Consider the following 19907-nt stretch of genomic DNA (forward strand, 5'->3'; position numbering starts at 1 on the left):
TCTTTTTTTTAATTGAAAGCCAATCAAAGGGGTCAACAGCATTGCTTCATCACACGCCAAAGTCCTGAAAGCAACCCTTCTCCACTGGCTCCTCTTTTTTGACAATGACACCCACTTTCCCTCGCTCAAATTCACCACGTAACGGAACCGCCACTTCTTTCTGGAATTTCAGGGATATATATAAATATATTAAAAACAATTATCTTCTGTCAAAGTAAAAACAAAACTAGTGGACAATTTGTCAAAACATCCTCGGCGGACAATTATCTTCTGCTTAATTATAACTTAATCCGTTAGGATTTCATTATCCAATCTTAAAAAGAAAGAACATCAGCAAAACCAAAAACTTAGTTAATACGGGGAAAACCAAAGAAACAAGAAAGCAATAAAGAAAAGGAAAGGAAAAGATAGTAGTGTGTTTGACCTATGTTTCTGACTTAAATTAAGGGATATGTTATTTACACTCTTAATTTTTGTTAATCACAATTCTACTATCCTTTTATTATATGGTTTTCATTTATGAGACTATACGATAAAATAAATGGTAGTAGTGCAACTAACAAAATATCAAGTGTAAATAACATATTCTTAAATTAGTTGTCGGCACATTTGTTAACTATAATGAGAGCCTAAAATAGTATACTTCTATTAGAATAATTTACATAGTTCTTAGAAAATTCTTGACCAATATATTTTGTTTTAGAGTGAATCTTATATATACTGTCACAGTTGGACGGATGACACGTAAGTAAATTTTGGATTTCAAATTTAAATTTCGCACATGTGTCATATATCTAATTGTAATAGTATATATACTGACAGCAGCGTATATAAAAATAATTCTATGTTTTAAACGATAAACTTTCGTCCTAAAACATAATGTACGTTGAGGATTTCTATTTTATAGATCCTATTAACAAGAATTGATCTTAATTTCTTAAGCCGATTTCTTGTTGCAATTAGATATCTGACTACTTTGTAATGTATGTTAAGCTTTTTACCATCCCATTTTGGAAAAATACTAAATGGTTTGGATTCAGGCTATTGGTGTAGTAATGTAATATCAACACAATTAAGTAATGACCAGAGCTATTTGAAGTTCTTTTTGCTGGGTAATTAATTAGATAACGATTTGAGTCTGCAGCACTAATGGGGATGCTAAATATGTAGTCTAGCTCAAAGCCTTATATCTTTGCTGGAACTTTAAGGCAGGTACATTCTTACGTGGTGAAATATATAGCATTATTAAATATTTTTGCCCTTTTTAGAAAATGTATAATTACCGGTTAGCCCTTCATCATTAAGGTAGATGAATTTGCTCATGCAGGTTGGGGAAAAGAAAAATAAATAAAAGTTTAGTCTCCTCACGAGTTTCTAGTCTGATCAACTAATTTGTCCCTCTTCTTCAGATTTTTTACCAAAAAAAAAAAAAAGAAATTAGTTCAATTTTTAATTTTCAATTTCAACCAAAACAGCTAAGGACATCATCCAAAATTTGATCTACATTTGTAAAGATATGCAAAATGCTATCATTTAAAGGAAATTGAAGCAAAAATAAAAAATAAAAAAATGACTAATTAATTTGGTTTTTGTGAGAATATGAGGGATTAAAGAGATCCGTTTCCAAATGAAATGTTCTAAACTAATAATAATAGTATTAATATTTTATACACCGATAATATATACACCGTTACTATTGGATGCATGACAACTCATCTAAATTTAAATTTAAAATATAAATTTTACTCATTTATCATGTATTCAATCGTGATAGTGTATACACTGTCAATGTCTATAAAATTTTCTCATAATAATAACCTTTGTTAAGTACAAGTTTAGGGCATCATCTAAGCTGTGATCAAGGTGGATTGGTATATGCAAGAAATTTCTCTAATGATACTTGGGACCACCAGTGTTAATATGATTCAGTTTCATGTAAGAACAAACCTTCCTACCAAAAAACAAAAACAAAAGCCTTCGTACTGAAAAATAGTAAACTTAGGGAAATTTAGCAAATATATAAGTAGTAATAGTGCTTTACTTCGTGCTACAAAACATGTAAAGCTTAGAGAAAAGGGTTTTGGCAGATACTGATTTGCAATAGTACTTTGCTGCACTAAATTGTACTATAGTACTCTCCGAACGGTGGAATCCACCTTAGTTTATATATTGACAGCCAGTAGACTGTTCCATTTCCTGATTACATATATATGGTACTTTATAAAAGTCGAATGGACATACCTTTCCAAATGCATCTATGATAATGCAATCAAACTTTTATGCCCCCCCCCCTCCTCCCAAAAAACAAAAATCCCAGAACCCAAAAAAGTGAAAAAAAAAAACTAGAAGACAAAATCAATAATGCAATGCATGAACGGAAGAATGAAACTTCAATAAAAGCTGTTTCAGTTCTTATCCAAAAGAGATAGAGAGACTTGAAAAAAGAGTAGATGGTAAGTTCAAACCTCTATATGCAATCTATTCACGGGATTTTTTATCCTTACTAACATGTACACGTTTGCATATGAAGGAATGACATTATTGTATCAATTAGCATTCTGACACGTAAAGTGCACGAGTTTACATTTCAACCTTCAAATTGATGAGTGAAAATTTGAAGTAAAAGAAAATTTTTTTTATAACTTGTAATTTAGTTTTTTACTTTTAAAATATATTTACTTTTTTATCTTTAAAATAAAAACACCATGTTGAATTATTTGTAACATAAATTTGGATTGAATGGTGTCAACTTTTCTTTTAAAAAAGTTTATAGTTGATTTTGTGTCCATACTCCAAATTAAAAGGTAAAATTTGAAGTAAAAGAAAAAAAAAACTTATAACCTGCAATTTTTTTTAACCTGCAATTTGGTTTAATAATTTTAGAATTTATTTAACTTTATCTTCCATATATGAAAATTATGTAAAACCAAGAATTGACTATAATGGTTGCAAGTATTGACATCTGAAAATGAAAATAAAAAACGGATAATATCTTATAATATATCCAACAATCACAACAAAAATAATTAAAAAATATTTAGAATATAAAAATGACATAATAGTATTCACATTTACATATGAAGAAAACAATAAAAATACACAAAATAACCAATAATACCAAATGTTATTCTTAGTGGTTGGATTTTACACTTTTATTCAAAACTAATTAGGATCGAATTTAGATCAGATATATACAAATTAAGTAAATATAGTTTATGATCAAATGCTCTATATCTTTTTTAAACTATATTGTTGCTTTTTTTATTTTTGATATGACTGATGTTATTTTTATAATTATTTTTTATCAAAATAAAAATTTAAAATAAAATTTTCCACTTTGAAAGGCCAGCAAGACTTTGTTTTAACTTAGTGATTTCATAATTTAGGTATCATGAATAATATGGTTATTAAGTTTTTAAATTCATGACCACTGATTATTATTTCTTTTTGTATATATATAATTTGTCCTTTTAGTTAGAATTATTGAATTAAGGGGTAAAATATTATTATTTACTTTTAGTAGGACTTATGATGTTTCATCTTTATTTACCCTCACATGAATAAACTTCAAACCAAATTCCTACATTATGGAGCCACTTCTTACATTTTAAATTCAAAAGGCATGAAGGAATATTTAATAAATAAAAAATCAAAATTGTATTAAAAAAAAGTAGTGGGAAGCATTATGATTTGATTATTCTAAACTTTTGCAATTCATATAAATATAAATATAGATATATTGAGTTGATGTTTACATTGTCTCCATCTATTATATAATTATTGAAGCGTTTGAGCCTGCTGTTTAGCACATACACATTTGGGTGATCATCTATGTGCTCCGTTTCGTTTATTCATTTTTTGAAAAACAAGTTTTTCATATACAAATATTACAGTAACACATAAATAAAAATAATTTCAAAAACACCACATTCATATAATATAACAAAAACAACTCCAAATATACAATAAAATAAAAGATAAAATCTACACCATTTTTTTCTCCCATCCACCACCCTTACCCACCACCACCATCATTCCTTTCTTTTTCTTCTTTCCTCCCCCTTCTCTTCTTTCCTTCTCTTTCCTCTCCCTTCCCCTTCCCCTTCCCCTCCCCTTTCCTGCCACACCCTACCCCTCTCTTCCCCTTCCTATGATTTGGCCATGATGTCATGACCAAAGACCTTGATCTGGCCTCGGCCAAATCGGGGAGAGGTGAGGCGTGGCGGAGAAAGGGAGGGGAAGGCAGGAGGGGAGGAAAGAAAGGGAAGAGGAAGATGGGAGGAGAAAAGAGATGGAGGAGGAGAAAGGGGGAGGGAGAGGTGGGAGGAGATGGCCGCGATGATGGGTTAAAAAATAATATAAAAATTTTTAAACTTTAAAAATATCCCAAAATATATTCCAAAAACACCTTCAAAAACTTCATAAAAAACATTTATAGTGAAAATTTTTTTATATATACTATTATAATAAAATATTTCAAAAATATCTCAAAAAATAAGTAATCCAAATGGAGCAACTCTTGTGAAATGGAGAAAGGTTAGAAGATATCGCAATAGCAATGATGACACTTAAATCTTGACACATTCCTTTGAAAAGAATAACTTCAAAATCACTAAAAGAGCTTTTTTACGCTGATCAGTGAAAGGAAACAAAGAAGGAAATAATGCTATGGTTTATCCTACTCAACATGACATCATGTCATCCACAATGCAGAAAGCTTCACAACTAAGATATCTACCATTGTTGGCTGCTGAACAGAAGTTTTTCTGAAGGACAATAATAAGTTTTTGTGGGAAAAGATAAGTATTGAAGAAGCGGGGTGCGAGGGTTTGCCGAATAAGCGTCTGCTTTCACGTCATGCACCCCTTTTGGTGGATCCAAGTTCACTTTTGGTCCCAGCAGGAAACAGAAGACACAGGACTTCTGATTTGCATTATAATGAATATTCTATTTTCTCTCTTTTTCTTTTTTCATCTTTTTCCGTGGATTATTGACACAAGAATATCTTCAAAGGATATTGTCAGTGAGTGGGTTTTACACACACACACGCACAAATAAGGATAATTTTAGAAACCTCCCATGAGGTTTTTGACAAATTCACTGACCTCCCCTGAGGTTTATAAAATTACACTTACCTCCTTTGATAGAATTGTGGGCCCAGTTACTTATATCACATGGGGAGAAATTACTCATATATCCTAAGACATTATGTCTTATATAAACTAATATCTAAAGATTGGGTAATTAGAGCACTAATTAGCTATTAATAACTAATTAACAAAAATAACTATTGAGAATTTCTTTAATGATGAACAGTGCATCGCAATTATAAAATAGGCCAGTTGATATACCATATGATGCTATTTTATGATTGATAGAACTTGATAATGATCAGAAACCATTTTATATACAGAGTGAAAAGAAGGGCTTTGGTAAAAGAAAAAATATAGGGCAAAAGAAGATTGTTCATGAGAAAATTTTCGTTGAAACTTTTAAAATTGTAATAGTTGTAAAGTAATTTCATGGAAGTAAATGAGAAAGAAAGGAAAAGAAAAGGAAAAATTCAAAAATTCTTTCTATTTAAAATCATAAGAATCATAACAAACCTAATATTAAGAGTGATGACCAGTCTGTTTTACTGAATCTTGTGATTATTAGTGTAGTTTTATTACTTATTTTTGTTGCCTAATGTACTAAATGTAAACTTTTTGAGTAGTGAAATGTATGTATTAATTGTTTCTAACTTTTAATTATTTTCATTTTTTTACTAATACAACTTATATACATGTATTCGGGGTAGTTATGGGGATAAAAGATTCATCTCTCTCCTTAAAATACTTTTTTAATGTTACTTTTTCTGATTTGGACTAATTTTGTTACTAAAACGTTAACCTCAAGGAGGTTTCTGAAATTATCCCCACACAAATATACAAGGGTGTGTGTATGTGAGTATGCACATACAAATACACATATATTATGTGCGTGTAATGTTAGACAATGAGTTTTTTCAGTGTCATTTTATCTGATGTTTGGATAGCAAATTTTTTCAAAAAAAAAAAAAAATTCGCTTGCATTATAAACACATTTCCCAACTACCTTTTTATCTCACATATATTACATCACAAAAAATACTCTATTCAAATAATTATTTGGAATAATACTCTATTCAAATAATTATTTGGAATAATACTTGAATGAAAAAGGTGCCATGTTTAAACTTTCCGCTTTCAGTTTTCTGAGTTTAACATTTATTGTAGACGTGTGTTTTCAAATTAAAGTACGTTTTCCATGTTCCGTCAGTCCTTCTACAAATATATAATTGGTTTAAATGGTAATCCCTGAATTATTTAAATTTTCCTTTTCAATTTGTTGCGCACATCTTGGGGAAAAGTTGAATACTGTGGTGAATTTGTGCTGATGATAGTGAAAGACTAGCTTAGAAGAAAAGGAGTTTGACATTTTCATATAGGGTATCCAAATTTTTAGTTTGTTGAAATTGTATCATCTTCTTTTCCTCACAACTAAGGAAGTAATTAGTAAACCAAAAGTATAATAACACTAAATGGAATCTCTCTCTCTCTTTTAATAGTATATATATGTATACCACCAGAGGGAGTAGCCTAACCACCCCCAAAAGGAAAAAAGAAATAGAAAAAAAAATAAGAAGAATGAAAGAGTACCTCTTCAGTCCACCACACCAGTTTTTTACATTTGGCACTGCTAAGTATCTTTGAATTGGAAGACCAACAAACTTCCGTATTTGAATATTCAAGTAGTCATGAAGTCCCATGTCTCTTCTTGTTTACTTGCTATTTTTTTACTCCGAAAACACAAGAGCTTATGCTACCCCAAGGGCCACCACACACCTCATTTTCCTGTTGAAAACCTTTATATCAGTAGCCATCTTCACAGCGCCAATCTGCCATCAACATTTGGAAAATATTATTGTATTAAAAATCAATCCGCCCGCTCCCCATAACCCCCTTGAAAACGACCTATCCAAGCAACCAAAAGAAATACAAGCCTTCTGGAAACTCTTCCTCAGTTGCTCTGAATTCGCAGAAAAACAGGAATGTGACCTGATCGCCGAACCCATCACCGATAATTCATTTTGGGGCTGCAACAATTACAGAGATCGGAATTAACAAAGCATAGACGAAGGTATCATTCTCTCATGATGCTACAGTTATTGTCCAAGTATATACACTAATTCACAGTCCATCAATACTCGTGTATCATCTACATTGCCTTGTGTGAAGATCGAGAAACCCTTTTCTCCGCACATAGTAATCCTTGATTGATTCAATCCTTCCTGGTGAAAATATCTCCACCTCATAGGATCTAAAGAAGTTCGTATAAGAGTTGAGAAGTGAATCAATCATCCCTTAAATTCCAAATTAACCCTAAGGCCAAATTCCCGTTATACCTCTACTAACCAATCCTTAAATTTCACCACCCCTTGCCCCCTGCCCCACCAATACTTCAATCCAAAAAGGGTGCCCCCACCAAATTTAACTTTTCTCCAAGGACCAAAAGAATCAAAAGACATATACCAAGAAGCCTTTAAGGGCCACCTCATTCCACCCCAGAGTCATAGACAAATAGTCCTACACGTACACAAATGTGACTTCATCCACCCCATAATGGTTTCGGTCTTCTTACTCCAAAATACAAACCAGCTTCCACCTCACCGCTTCCTCTTTTCCGCCATCTCTCTTTCCCATTTCCTCCCTACCTCCTACTACTACTCCTTTCTCCTCTTCTTTTTTCTCAATCCTTCCCCAACCCATCTAAAAAAATTTCCATTCTAACAACTTTATCCTTTTTCATTTTTCGTTTCTCTTTGGGAAGGCAGAAAATTTTTAGAAAGAATGGCAAAACTTGTAGTAGAAGTTCTTGACGCCAGCGATCTCATGCCTAAAGATGGGCAAGGCTCAGCAAACCCTTTTGTAGAGGTGGACTTTGAAGGCCATAAACAGAAGACACAACCAAAAGTTAAAGATCTCAATCCGGTTTGGAACGAGAACCTTGTTTTCAACATCCAAAATCCCGGGGATCTTACTGACAAAACGATTGAAGTGTTTGTGTATAATGATAATAAACAAGGCCATCACAAGAACTTCCTTGGAAAAGTCAGAATTTCTGGCGTTTCTGTCCCTTTTTCTGAGTCTGAGGCTGTTGTCCAGCGCTACCCTCTTGATAAAAGAGGACTTTTTTCTAATATAAAAGGTGATATTGCATTGAGAATCTATGCAGTTCTTGGTGCTTATAGTGGTAATAGTAATAGCAATGGTCAGGTTTTTGAGCCTGAACCGGAAGTACTATTTCAGCAGCAGCAGCAGCAGCCGCCGCCGCAGCCGGTGAATGTTAATTTTCAAGAAAGCAAAGAAACCCCTCTTCAAGAAATCAATCCGAATAAGCCTGGTGAAGAATTTAAGGAGTTTAGTGATGTCAAGAAGAAGAAAAAGAAGGAGAAGGAAGTCAGGACTTTCTACTCGGTTGGTACTGGCGGCGGGGGCGGCGGTGGTCCTCCTCCTCCTCCAGTAAAGCCGGCTGTGGTAGAACCCCGGGGTGACTTTGCTAAGGCTGGTGGACCTGCTGTAATGCATATGCAGGTTCCCGGGCAGACGCCTGATTTTGGGCTGGTGGAGACTAGGCCACCTGTGGCTGCAAGAATGGGCTATTGGGGTAGGGATAAGACAGCGAGTACTTATGATATGGTGGAACAAATGCAGTTTTTGTATGTTAATGTTGTCAAGGCTAAGGATCTTCCTGTGATGGATATAACAGGGAGTCTCGATCCATATGTTGAAGTGAAGGTTGGGAATTATAGAGGAGTTACTAGGCATTTGGAGAAGAACCAATATCCGGTTTGGAACAGGATTTTCGCTTTCTCTAAGGAAAGATTGCAGTCAAGTACGCTTGAAGTAATTGTGAAAGATAAGGATATTGCGAAGGATGATTTTGTTGGGAAAGTTGAGTTTGATATCATAGATGTGCCCGTTCGTGTTCCCCCGGATAGTCCTCTGGCTCCTCAGTGGTATAAATTGGCGGACAAGAAGGGGAATAAAACTACCCTGCCAGGGGAGATTATGCTTGCTGTTTGGATTGGGACTCAAGCTGATGAGGCGTTTCCTGAGGCTTGGCATTCTGATGCTCACAGTGTTAGCCAACAGATGCTGGCTAATACGCGTTCAAAGGTCTATTTCTCGCCAACATTGTATTATCTACGTATTCATGTTATTGAGGCTCAGGATCTTGTTCCAGCTGAGAAAGGCAGGGCACCGGTTTCATCGGTGAGGATACAGGTTTGGCACCAGGGCAGGTCTACTAGGCCTGCACAACAGGGGACTTATAACCCGGTGTGGAATGAGGAACTAATGTTTGTAGTTGCTGAGCCTTTTGATGAGAGCATAATTGTCAGTGTGGATGACAAGGGAGAATTGATTGGCAGGCTTTTGATTCCTGTTAGAGGACTTCCCCAAAGAAGGGAAGTCCCTAAGCCGCCTGATGCTCGATGGTACAACCTCCTCAAGCCTTCATTGGCTGAACGAGAAGAAGGTGAGAAGAAGAGAGAGATCAAATTCTCCAGCAAAATTCATCTTCAGATCTGTTTAGATGCAGGTTACCATGTCCTCGATGAATCCACACATTTTAGCAGTGATCTTCAGCCATCGTCTAAGCATTTGAGAAAGCCCAGCATTGGGATTCTTGAACTGGGCATTTTGAGCGCTAAAAATCTGCTGCCAATGAAGAGCAAGGACGGTGGAACAACTGATGCTTATTGTGTGGCCAAATATGGGAACAAGTGGGTTCGAACAAGGACGCTTCTTGATACTCTAGCTCCTCGTTGGAATGAGCAGTACACCTGGGAAGTACATGATCCGTGCACTGTTATCACCATTGGTGTCTTTGACAATAACCATATCAATGGGAGCAGAGAGGATGCAAGAGATCAGAAAATTGGTAAGGTGAGGATTCGGCTTTCAACCTTAGAAACCGATCGCATTTATACGCATTATTATCCATTGTTGGTTCTTCTGCCCTCCGGTTTGAAGAAGCACGGGGAACTCCATTTGGCTGTGCGGTTCACATGTACTGCTCGGGGGAACATGGTAACTCAATACGCGAAGCCCTTGCTTCCCAAGATGCATTATGTTCATCCTATATCGGTTAGGCACATTGACTGGCTGCGCCACCAAGCAATGCAGATTGTGGCTCTAAGGCTATCCAGAGCAGAGCCACCCCTCAGGCGGGAGATAGTGGAATATATGTTGGATGTAGACCTTCACATGTTCAGCATGAGAAGAAGCAAAGCCAACTTTCATCGCATAATGTCACTTCTCTCAGGGATCTCAGCAGTTTGTCGATGGTTTGATGGTATCTGTCACTGGAGAAACCCATTGACAACCATTCTTGTTCATGTGTTGTTCTTGATATTAGTATGCTACCCAGAGTTGATCTTGCCCACAATTTTCCTCTATCTGTTTGTCATAGGCTTGTGGAATTATCGATTCAGGCCAAAACATCCACCTCACATGGATGCTCGGCTTTCCCGAGCAGAATATACTCATCCAGATGAACTGGATGAGGAGTTTGATACTTTCCCTACTTCAAGGCCAACTGACGTTGTGAGGATGAGGTATGACCGCTTGCGGAGCGTTGCAGGCAGGGTGCAAAGTGTCATTGGAGATTTGGCAACGCAAGGCGAACGGGCTCTTTCCATATTAAGCTGGAGGGACCCGAGGGCTACGGCCATAGTCATCATACTTGCCTTGTTCTCTGCTGTGTTCCTTTATGTTACTCCATTCCAAGTTGTAGCAGTGCTCATTGGGCTCTACTGGCTGCGCCATCCTCGGTTCAGGAGCAAATTACCCTCAGTACCTGTCAACTTCTTCAAGAGACTACCTGCCAAATCAGACATGCTGCTTTGAGATGTAGATTATTGTTTACCAATATACTCGGTCCAACTGTAAAACACGAAGGCGCCCATGGCAAATAATTCCAATAAGTGCAGCTGCAGGAGAGACAGCAGCGTATATCCCTTGCGCGCTGCAGAAGTGTCAATAGAGGAAGAATCACACCTTCAGCAGCATGCAAATATCTCTGATTTGTTTAGTCATTGTACTAGAGTAGACCAACTACTTTTTGTTTCATTTTTGTATTTTGCTCTCTAGCATATATTCAACATATTCTATCGAATGCATGCATTGATGGAAACTCACTAGTGTAATTATTGTTTCTTGCTATGTAATTGTTGGTATGATTACACAAAGGGAAATGCTACAATTAATTTAACCCTCAGAATATCTCTATCACCAGTTATGCTCTCTGCCAGCAGCAAATAACTGAAAAGTTTGTCACTGGTTTAGACACACAAAAATGAGATATCCGGCTACCCCTTTTTTTTTTTTTTGCAGAAGTATAACAATTTTTCAGAAGATGTTAAAAACTTCTAGTCCCCAGGTACAAGGAGAGCGCCAAAATTGTCAATAAGCTCACAAGCACGCCACCTAAAAGACCTTTATCAACAGTGCTCCACTCAAGCAGGCAATTTTGGGCCTTGTTCTGGTTTCCTTCAAATTCCATTGCACTGCCCTTCTCCATGATACGAGAGTTACTTTTCCGCTTCCTCAATACCCAACCAACAAGGTTTAACTTTGCTTCATACTTTGGGGTTGAAACTTTCTTTTCGACCTCCTGAACTTGTCCACAGCAACTAGTCATTTCACAAGCACGCTGTTCCTTTGAACAAGAAGAATCCAGACTGGAGCAATGCGAGAATTGGTCAACACCTCTCTCTACTGCATTTGCTTGGTTAAGAACCTCAATCACTTCCCCAAAAACTGACCACCTACCAACAGATGTTATCTTGGCCATTGGTGACAACCCCAACATGGTCTCTGGACCGATCACAAGAACTTGAATGTATCCCTTAGTGTGTCCCACCTACAGAAATAAATGCAGTTAAGAATGAAGCACAAATGCATCGGAAACAGATGCCAACAAAAAAATAACAGTCAAAGAACCGTGCAAAGCTATATACACAAGTACTACAGTCAATAGCCTGCTAATTTTAGTGCTGAAGGAATGATATCTATTGTCCCCAGCGCTCTTGAATTAACACCTAATAATGGGAAAAAAAAATATCAAATTCAAGTGCTTTCTAGGTGAATGAATAATTAAAGCCCTAAATCCACTAACTTGAACACTGCATTCAAGACGACAAACATATCCAACAAATGCATGTTAAAGAAGCTCTTCACGCATATATCACATCTTACCAAGTGAACGCCATCTGTTGCAAATTCAGTAATCCAAATCCTTTCTACTTTGCCCTCCATTCCAACGTATGGCACAAACGACTCAAACACAGTAGTCAATTCACGACTTCGTTTCTTCACCACTGTACTCGGAACTTTTTTCATCCTTGCTGCCAGCGTCCCTGATTAAAAGGAAAGACCAAGGGTGGTATAATTAGAATGGCAAGAGTGACAGTGGCCAACCAGTTGTAGCTGTAAAATTAGGATATTTGACTGATCTGCTCCATGAGGAGATCATATTAGGAATATGAAGGATTATGATGATAAGAACTTCAGTTCTAAGGCCGAACAGATAAAAAAAAAGCTAAAAGTTTTTGAAGCAAAACTAGAAAATAACATACCAGGGCGAGGATAAAATTGCGATATATGCACTTGAGCAAATTTATACTCTCTGATGAGGTCAACAGTTCGAGCAAAGTCTTCATCAGTTTCACCTGAGAATGAAAAGCAAGTATGACTACCACAGAAACTTTCAAGTGACAGCTCAATAATTCAAGACAGGAATAACTGAGAAAGCAACTTCATCATAATATTTGGGAGGAAAAACCATTAAAAAGTTAAAATCACGTTGACAACTGAACAGACAAATTGCAAAGGGCATTTATCCGATTCCAACTCAAACATGAAATGAATGTTAAAAAAAGAAAAAAGATTTCCCACTCCAAGGGAATAAACTAGTGATTCACTTACTACCAAGCTGCAAGCACACCCCAAGTATCCCATTATGAAATCAACGAGTTACTGGCCCACTATCACAGTGCACCGAATGCATGATGGAATTCAATACTCGTCTTCAAGTTAGTATTTTACTCAATATTAACTTAGAGGATCTATTAGACCTTCTTTGAAATATTTGTATGTGTCATGGAAAATTGAGTTCATAAACAAAGCAAGAAAAGAACAATCTTGCTAAAATTGCAATGAACTTGAAAACAGACCAGGAAATCCACAAATAATATCGGTGGCAATCTGCATTCCAGGGACCAATTCAATCAATGTGTCTACCACCGTTCTGAACTCACTGACAGTATATTCCCGCTTCATTGCCTGAAACCAGATATTAAGACAAAAAAAGGAAGAAAAATATTAAGTTGAAGTTAATTACATCGCAATCTGCATTAACCATTTAATTAAAGTTTATTTACAGGAGGTGAGTCAAGTTTCCACCAGAACAATTTCTCCAACAAAAAAAAAAGTTCTAATGACAAGGGAGAGTGGTCAGACGTACTGTCAAAATTGAATCACTTCCAGATTGAACTGGTACATGTAGAAAGGAATATACACATGGATGACACAATACATGAGCTATTTCCTTCAAGTGCTCAAGGATATATGGAGGATTTGTCATCCCAATTCGAAGCATTGTGCTTCCATCTGAAGGAAGAACTGCGACTATAGCATTTAAAAGAATTGGAAGATTAACTCCAATATCACGACCTGCATAATTTTTATAGCCTTAAGAGTCATAAAATGAATGTTTAGTCATGTCAGTAAAATAATCTATTGGTGGAACAAAGGATATGTATCAATTGGATACTAACCCCTTTTCTGTTGATAAATGAAGATTATGAAAAATGGACAGAGTTGCTAAACAACCAGATTAGATAGTATGTGATTAAAGAGTATTAGCAATTACCATATGCTCCAGTGTCCTCACTACTCAACCAGATCTCCTTCACTCCATCAGCTATTACAGCTCTGACACGACCCATCTAACATGAGGACATTTAATTAGAACAAAAAAAGAAAAAAAAATCACTAGAAACTCATAGGAGGTGCATACAAGGCTTTCAACTGTATAGCTTCCTAAGTGACCGCGAGCATGCTTCGTCTTGCAATAGGTGCAAGCACCTAAACAGCCAACATTAATAGGAAGAATCTCCACGAACTTGTTCTTCCTAACCTATTGGAAAATAAAAATGATCAGAAAAAACAGAAAATAGCACAATTACTGAACCTATTAATTTTCATAGACCAGATCTCAAGAAGACGTGTAATTGAGATTTAACATTTACACCTTCGGGAGGTCAAGTGCCGGTAATGTCCTGCGGGTCAGCAGCCGCACCTCATGACCTTTTAATGTTTCTTCCACAACTTCTACCACTCGATCAATTTGCTGGACTCCAACTATACTAACACCTTCCAGCTCTTTCAGATCCCGACTTCCTTGAGGTACACATCCTGCGACTACTAAAGGCTTCTTGGCACTTCTACACTTTGTAATGAGGGTGTTCATGGCAGACTGACTAGGGGACTTAACTGTGCAGCTGCATTTTCGAACAAGTACATCATCAGAAGAAATCAACCCATGCTTCAGAACAAAAGCAGCTTTGTCCTAAGTACATCATTAAAGAAATCAACATATGCTTCAGAACAGAAGTAGCTTTCTTCTTTCAAACATGAATTTCATTGATAAAGCCCTTTGGATGATTACTAAATGATTGCACACATTTCGACAAAAAAAAAAAAAAAAGATTGCATATGAAAAAGCACATCCCTTGTACCAACAAATATATTCAAATAAATTGGAAGCTACAAATAAGATTCTTAAAAACAAAATCCCATTTAATCTTTGGAAATTTGATCAAACTGAAGATCAAGTTTCCAAACAAATACATGTTCAACTCAATATTTTGTAATTAATCTACAGCTTTGTTAAGAATCAGCATATCCAGATTGGAGGCCATAAAGAGCATACCAAGACACACAATATTCTTCCACATGCTTTGCACCCACTCATGTAGAGCATGACAAAGACTAAAGATCAGTAAACATTGTTTGTTTTCATAACCATCAAATATAGAAAAATGAAAGATTAATGATAACTCACGTATTAATGAGCCAGAGATCAGCCTCATCAGGATCATCAGATAAAACATAACCAAAAGCTGAAAGTTGACCTCCCATATATTCGCTGTCACTCTAATAAAAACCAATCAAAGAATTAACAAGTTAGTGACTAAAATTAAGAGGAAAAAGCAAATTGTGGCAACACAGTTTCATAACTTATATAAAGGGAATATAGAAGATGAATAACAACCTGAAGCTGGTAACAATTTCCACTCACCAGAATGCAAATCTCAATGAACTAATGACCCAGAATTGCTAATACTTGTTTTAACAAAACACAGTGACCCAATTCAATTTTCCCAACATCCAACAATCTGTTCTAGAGCCTCTAAAATGTAATCAATGTAAAAAAAATCAAGTTTCACCTTCTTGACATGTGCTCAGCTGGAAAACCTGAGAAACACTCTAACAAGTACTTCTTCCATAGAACTAAGAGAGACTGTAATATAAATTGTGCAGAGACAGTAAAGATTTCCTAATAAAGCTTGACATCATAGATGATTGCTAGAGTATGAGAGACGAATCAATAAATATTCCTTAAAGGATTAACACATCCAACATTCAAAGTCTGACAATTTGCAAACAGTACTGAGAACTTACTTGGTTCATGACCTGACATCTTTCTGAAGTTAAAACCAAACAACCACAAAACTTAAGGCTCATATCTTTTCGTTGCAATTAGTAACTTTGAAGCTTAAACATGATTTATATTGCTTTGATATCTAGATGACGAGTAGTCATGTACTGTGAAATAGCTAGCAAAATCACATTGATTTTGTCCAACATCTGGTATATGTGACTTTGTATACTTACAACTTCCCTTCAAAGAAATATTATTATTCCTTTCATCTATATTGTCACTTCACAACCTACATTTCCAAACCAACTAATCCTTCCTCCTTTGTCTACCACTTTTGTCCAAGAAGTCCAACAATATTTCCATCAGCCAGTCCTCGTGGCTCAGTGATCCCAGAATCTATGAGAAAATAAAAATGAAAAACGAAAAAAAATCTGAACCAAAGATTTCTGAAAATTTTCTCTCCAGCGACAAAGAATTCAAACTGAAAACTTCCTCTATTGTTATCCAAAACCCCGATGAGAATGATATCTAGATTCATGCACCTCCCATAATTTGCATGCATCATGACAAATTCTCCTCCATCTATCTTATGAAAAGAGAAAACACAAAAAAATGATTCACGAATATTTTGTTTCCATTCTTCCATACCAAGTTCAATGTTCACAGCAGGGCATAAAACTAACCCAAATTCAAATACCCGCATCATCAATTCAACAAAAAAACAAAAAAAAAAAAAGTTCCTTTCCACTACATTCTCTATAACCAGCTAAAAATGTTCCAGAAAAAAAAGGAAAATGCAATCTTTCTGCTGACCCTTAAAAAAAAAAAATCCTTCTCAACTTAAACACTTAAAGAACAGAAAAAACAAAACACTATGAAAAACCGTAATTCCAAAGCTAACCTGATTATGTGAACACCCAAAAGTCTTCATATAGATTGTCTGCAAGGCATTATACAATAAATAAATAAACCAATCAGCTACCGATAAAAAGGGAAAGAAAACTTCTAAAGTACAGTCGAAAGAGAAGAAGTGTCACCTGGGTTCCTGGGATACTGAGGGACGCTTTTGGAATGGTGTGAGTAATCTTTTCCTTCTTCTGTTTGGGATTGACTCCGACGGCCCCCGCCACCGGCAACCGGAACCCAGGTGGCACTCCAGCGCCACCACCTCCAGCTAATAAATCCTCTATATCTTCCATTTTTTTTGTCAAATTATCTGATTGAAAGGGAAAAAAAAAAGAAAAGAAAAAACACACAGACACACACAGTGGGAAGAGAAACGGGCAGAATTTTCTTTTTTCTGCAATGGTGAAGTTTACAAGGGTTCTTAATTCTTTCTCAGAGGAAAAGAGACGAGCATAACGGCCACGATTCAATTTAAATGCCTGATATCGAAGGACAAACTTTGTCCACGTCGCCTCAATTAACTATCCAACGGCACCGTTCGGCCAGAAGTCGAATACTTGGAGGTAAAGGGGCTTTTTTTTTTTTTATTTCTTTCTTTTAAGGGATAATTTCAGAAACCTCCTTGAGATTTTTAACAATTTTACTAGTTTCTCCTGAAGTTTACAAAATTGCACAAATCTCTCCAAAGATTAAGGTTTTGATAACAAAATTAGTCCAATTAGAAAAAACAATAGACGAAACTTTTATTTCATATATACCTCTTATACATGTATATAAGTTGTACTAGCAAAAAGAATAAAAATAATTAATACACATATTTCATCACTCAAAAAAGTTCACATTTAATAAATTAAATAACAAAAATAAGTAACGAAACTACACTAATGATCACAAGATTCAACAAAATAGGCTAGTCATCTCTTTTGATATAATATTTGTTATGATTTTTGTGATTTTGAATAGAAAAAATTTTTAAATTTTGCCTTTCTTTTCCTTCCATTTTCCCTAAATACATAAGTTGAGGTGTTGCAGGGGATCCAAAATTGCATATTGAAGACGCTGCGATAGGGCCGGTTGTTCAAAACCAGGTACAGGAAAGAATTGATGATTTTTGTTTAGAGGTTTTATTTCAATTAATTCAAATTATTTTCATTTCAATTTTTTTTTTAAATTCCGTGACCTAGGAACTAGTGGAAGAGAACGTTGACGAAACTAGTGAAGAGGAAGTAGTGCATCATGAGAACATTGAGCTAGTCTTAGGTCAGGCTCATGTACTGGACGAATAGGTGACTAAATTTTTTTAGAGATTTATTTTATCCTTTTTCATGCAATACCTTTTTAATTTTTAGAATAATCAAAAAATTTATTCAATTCTTTGTGCTTAAAAAAATAATGTGGAAGAAGCTGGAGAAGAGGAACTTGATGCTGCGTTGGACATACCTCAAGGTCAAATACTAGACAAACCAGTGACTAAATATTCTAAAATTTTTATTTTATCCTTTTATGCAAACCATTTTAACTTATAGAATAATTTAAAAAATTATTCAATTCTCTAAGGATAGGAACATGAGGAGAATGAGGAAGAACATATGGAAGAAGTTGGAGGAGAGGAAGTTATGCATGCTGAGGAAGCTGTAGGGCAGGTGGTCCAACCTCAGCAACTAGATGAACTCGTGACAAAGTATTTTTTTTAGAGTTTTATTTTATCTTTTTTATTAAACATTATTTTTACTTAATGAAAAGAAAGGCAAAATCTGAAAATTTTTCTATTCAAAATCACAAGAATTATAGCAAACATCATGCTAAAAGAAATGACTAGTCTATTTTGCTGAATCTTGTGATCATTAGTGTATTTTTATTGCTTGTTGATGTTGTCTAATTTATTAAATGTGAACTCTTTGAATGGTAAATTGTGTGTATTAATTATTTTTAACTTTTAATTATTTTTATTCTTTTACTAATACAACTTATGTACATGCATAAGGGATATTTATGGAATCAAAGTTTCGTCTCTCTCCTTAAAGTACCTTTTAATGTTACTTTTTCTAATTGGACTAATTTTGTTATTAAAATCTTAACCTCAGGGGAGATTTGTGTACTTTTACAAACTTTAGGGGAGGCTAGTGAAATTTTTAGAAACCTCGAGGGAGGTTTCTGAAATTATTCCTTCTTTTAATGTGTGGGGAAAATGGAATATTGTTAAGGTCTTGACTAAGGTCATAGTTATTAAACCTGGTCCGAGAGAAACCCGATGAAAAAAATGGGTTAACAGGTTACAGGTCAACCAGTGGGTGAGTGGTCCAATTGGCGGGTCACCAAATGTACTTAAAAGATTATGTCTCATAGTTTTTGATCCGGTTGAAACTATAATAAACTATGCCATAGTAAATGCTCAGTTGGTTCAATTTATTATAGAATCATTAATTCTTATAAAAATTAATAAAATCTAAATTTAATTAGTAATCTACCAAATTTCAAGTATAAAATTTTATCTATGTGTAATTATCTAGTTTATTCACAAATTTTAAGTGCAAAAGGTTATTAAGAATGATATTTACCTTTAAAATAAATTGTGCAATATATTATTTTTTAAATCAATTTCATAACTTATAGAATTTGGAGAATAATAAAATTTTATTAAAAGATTGCAAACAAATTTTGTTTTGGAGAAATAAAAGAAGAATAAAAATCTAATATATAATATAAGAATGACCAAACAAGCACCAAATGGGTCGTTGGTCCAATGATAATGGCACTTTACTTGTATATACGAGGTTCAGGTCCAAATCATCACTTCAACATCTTCTAAAAAATTTTCACACAATAACTCGAGTTCCTTACAAAATCGCCTGATTCAATCGAGTTGACCGGTTAAACCGTCAGTCCATTGACAAGTCAACGGATTTATTGCTCAAACGATCCATCCAATTAGCAACCCAATCCTATTTCATGGCCAGTTCACCGGATTGACCGGTTGAACCATCAGGCGGACTGGATTTAATATCAATTACTTAGGTAGTCTTCATTTGTCTATACTCAACATAATAACTTGATCCATTATTTTAAAAAAAAAAAAGAAGATCAATATAGGACATCTTTTGAAAAAAAGAAAAAGAAGAAAGAAACTAATGAAAAAAAACAGACAGAGAGAAACTAATAGAGAAGTCAAATAAGTTGCGCGTTCACCTTTGAAACAACAAATGAAATATTTTTTATTTTTAACATTTTAACCAATGTGATCTTTAATC

The 19907-nt window shown here is 35.1% G+C and overlaps 2 protein-coding genes across 2 annotated transcripts; one reads left to right on the forward strand and one right to left on the reverse strand.

The window, feature by feature from the left end:
* Positions 1-7733: 7733 nt before the first annotated feature.
* LOC113715099 (multiple C2 domain and transmembrane region protein 6-like) lies at positions 7734-11220 on the forward strand. Its single transcript, XM_027239267.2, has one exon. It carries the CDS (start codon positions 7872-7874, stop codon positions 10932-10934), a length of 3063 nt encoding a protein of 1020 aa, XP_027095068.2. The 5' UTR covers positions 7734-7871; the 3' UTR covers positions 10935-11220.
* On the reverse strand, positions 11211-17104 carry LOC113715100 (uncharacterized). Its single transcript, XM_027239268.2, has 11 exons — positions 16791-17104; positions 16655-16693; positions 15154-15245; positions 14341-14590; positions 14107-14226; positions 13960-14035; positions 13552-13760; positions 13262-13370; positions 12665-12757; positions 12285-12445; positions 11211-11949 (listed from the first exon to the last, which is right to left on the reverse strand). Exons 1-11 carry the CDS (start codon positions 16950-16952, stop codon positions 11446-11448), a joined length of 1815 nt encoding a protein of 604 aa, XP_027095069.1. The 5' UTR covers positions 16953-17104; the 3' UTR covers positions 11211-11445.
* Between the last annotated feature and the right edge of the window lie 2803 nt (positions 17105-19907).

This window comes from Coffea arabica, chromosome 10c, assembly GCF_036785885.1.
Source record: "Coffea arabica cultivar ET-39 chromosome 10c, Coffea Arabica ET-39 HiFi, whole genome shotgun sequence".
Taxonomy (NCBI): domain Eukaryota; kingdom Viridiplantae; phylum Streptophyta; class Magnoliopsida; order Gentianales; family Rubiaceae; genus Coffea; species Coffea arabica.

What these genes read in the sequence shown, in the direction of transcription:
- LOC113715100 (XM_027239268.2), bottom strand. Translation starts at nt 16,952, where the DNA reads ATGGAAGATATAGAGGATTTATTAGCTGGAGGTGGTGGCGCTGGAGTG. An exon ending in CGGCACTTGACCTCCCGAAG is followed by an intron (nt 14,227 to 14,340) that starts GTGTAAATGTTA and finishes ATTTTCCAATAG; the next exon opens with GTTAGGAAGAACAAGTTCGT. An exon ending in CAACAGATGGCGTTCACTTG is followed by an intron (nt 11,950 to 12,284) that starts GTAAGATGTGAT and finishes TTATTTCTGTAG; the next exon opens with GTGGGACACACTAAGGGATA.
- LOC113715099 (XM_027239267.2), top strand. Translation starts at nt 7,872, where the DNA reads ATGGCAAAACTTGTAGTAGAAGTTCTTGACGCCAGCGATCTCATGCCT.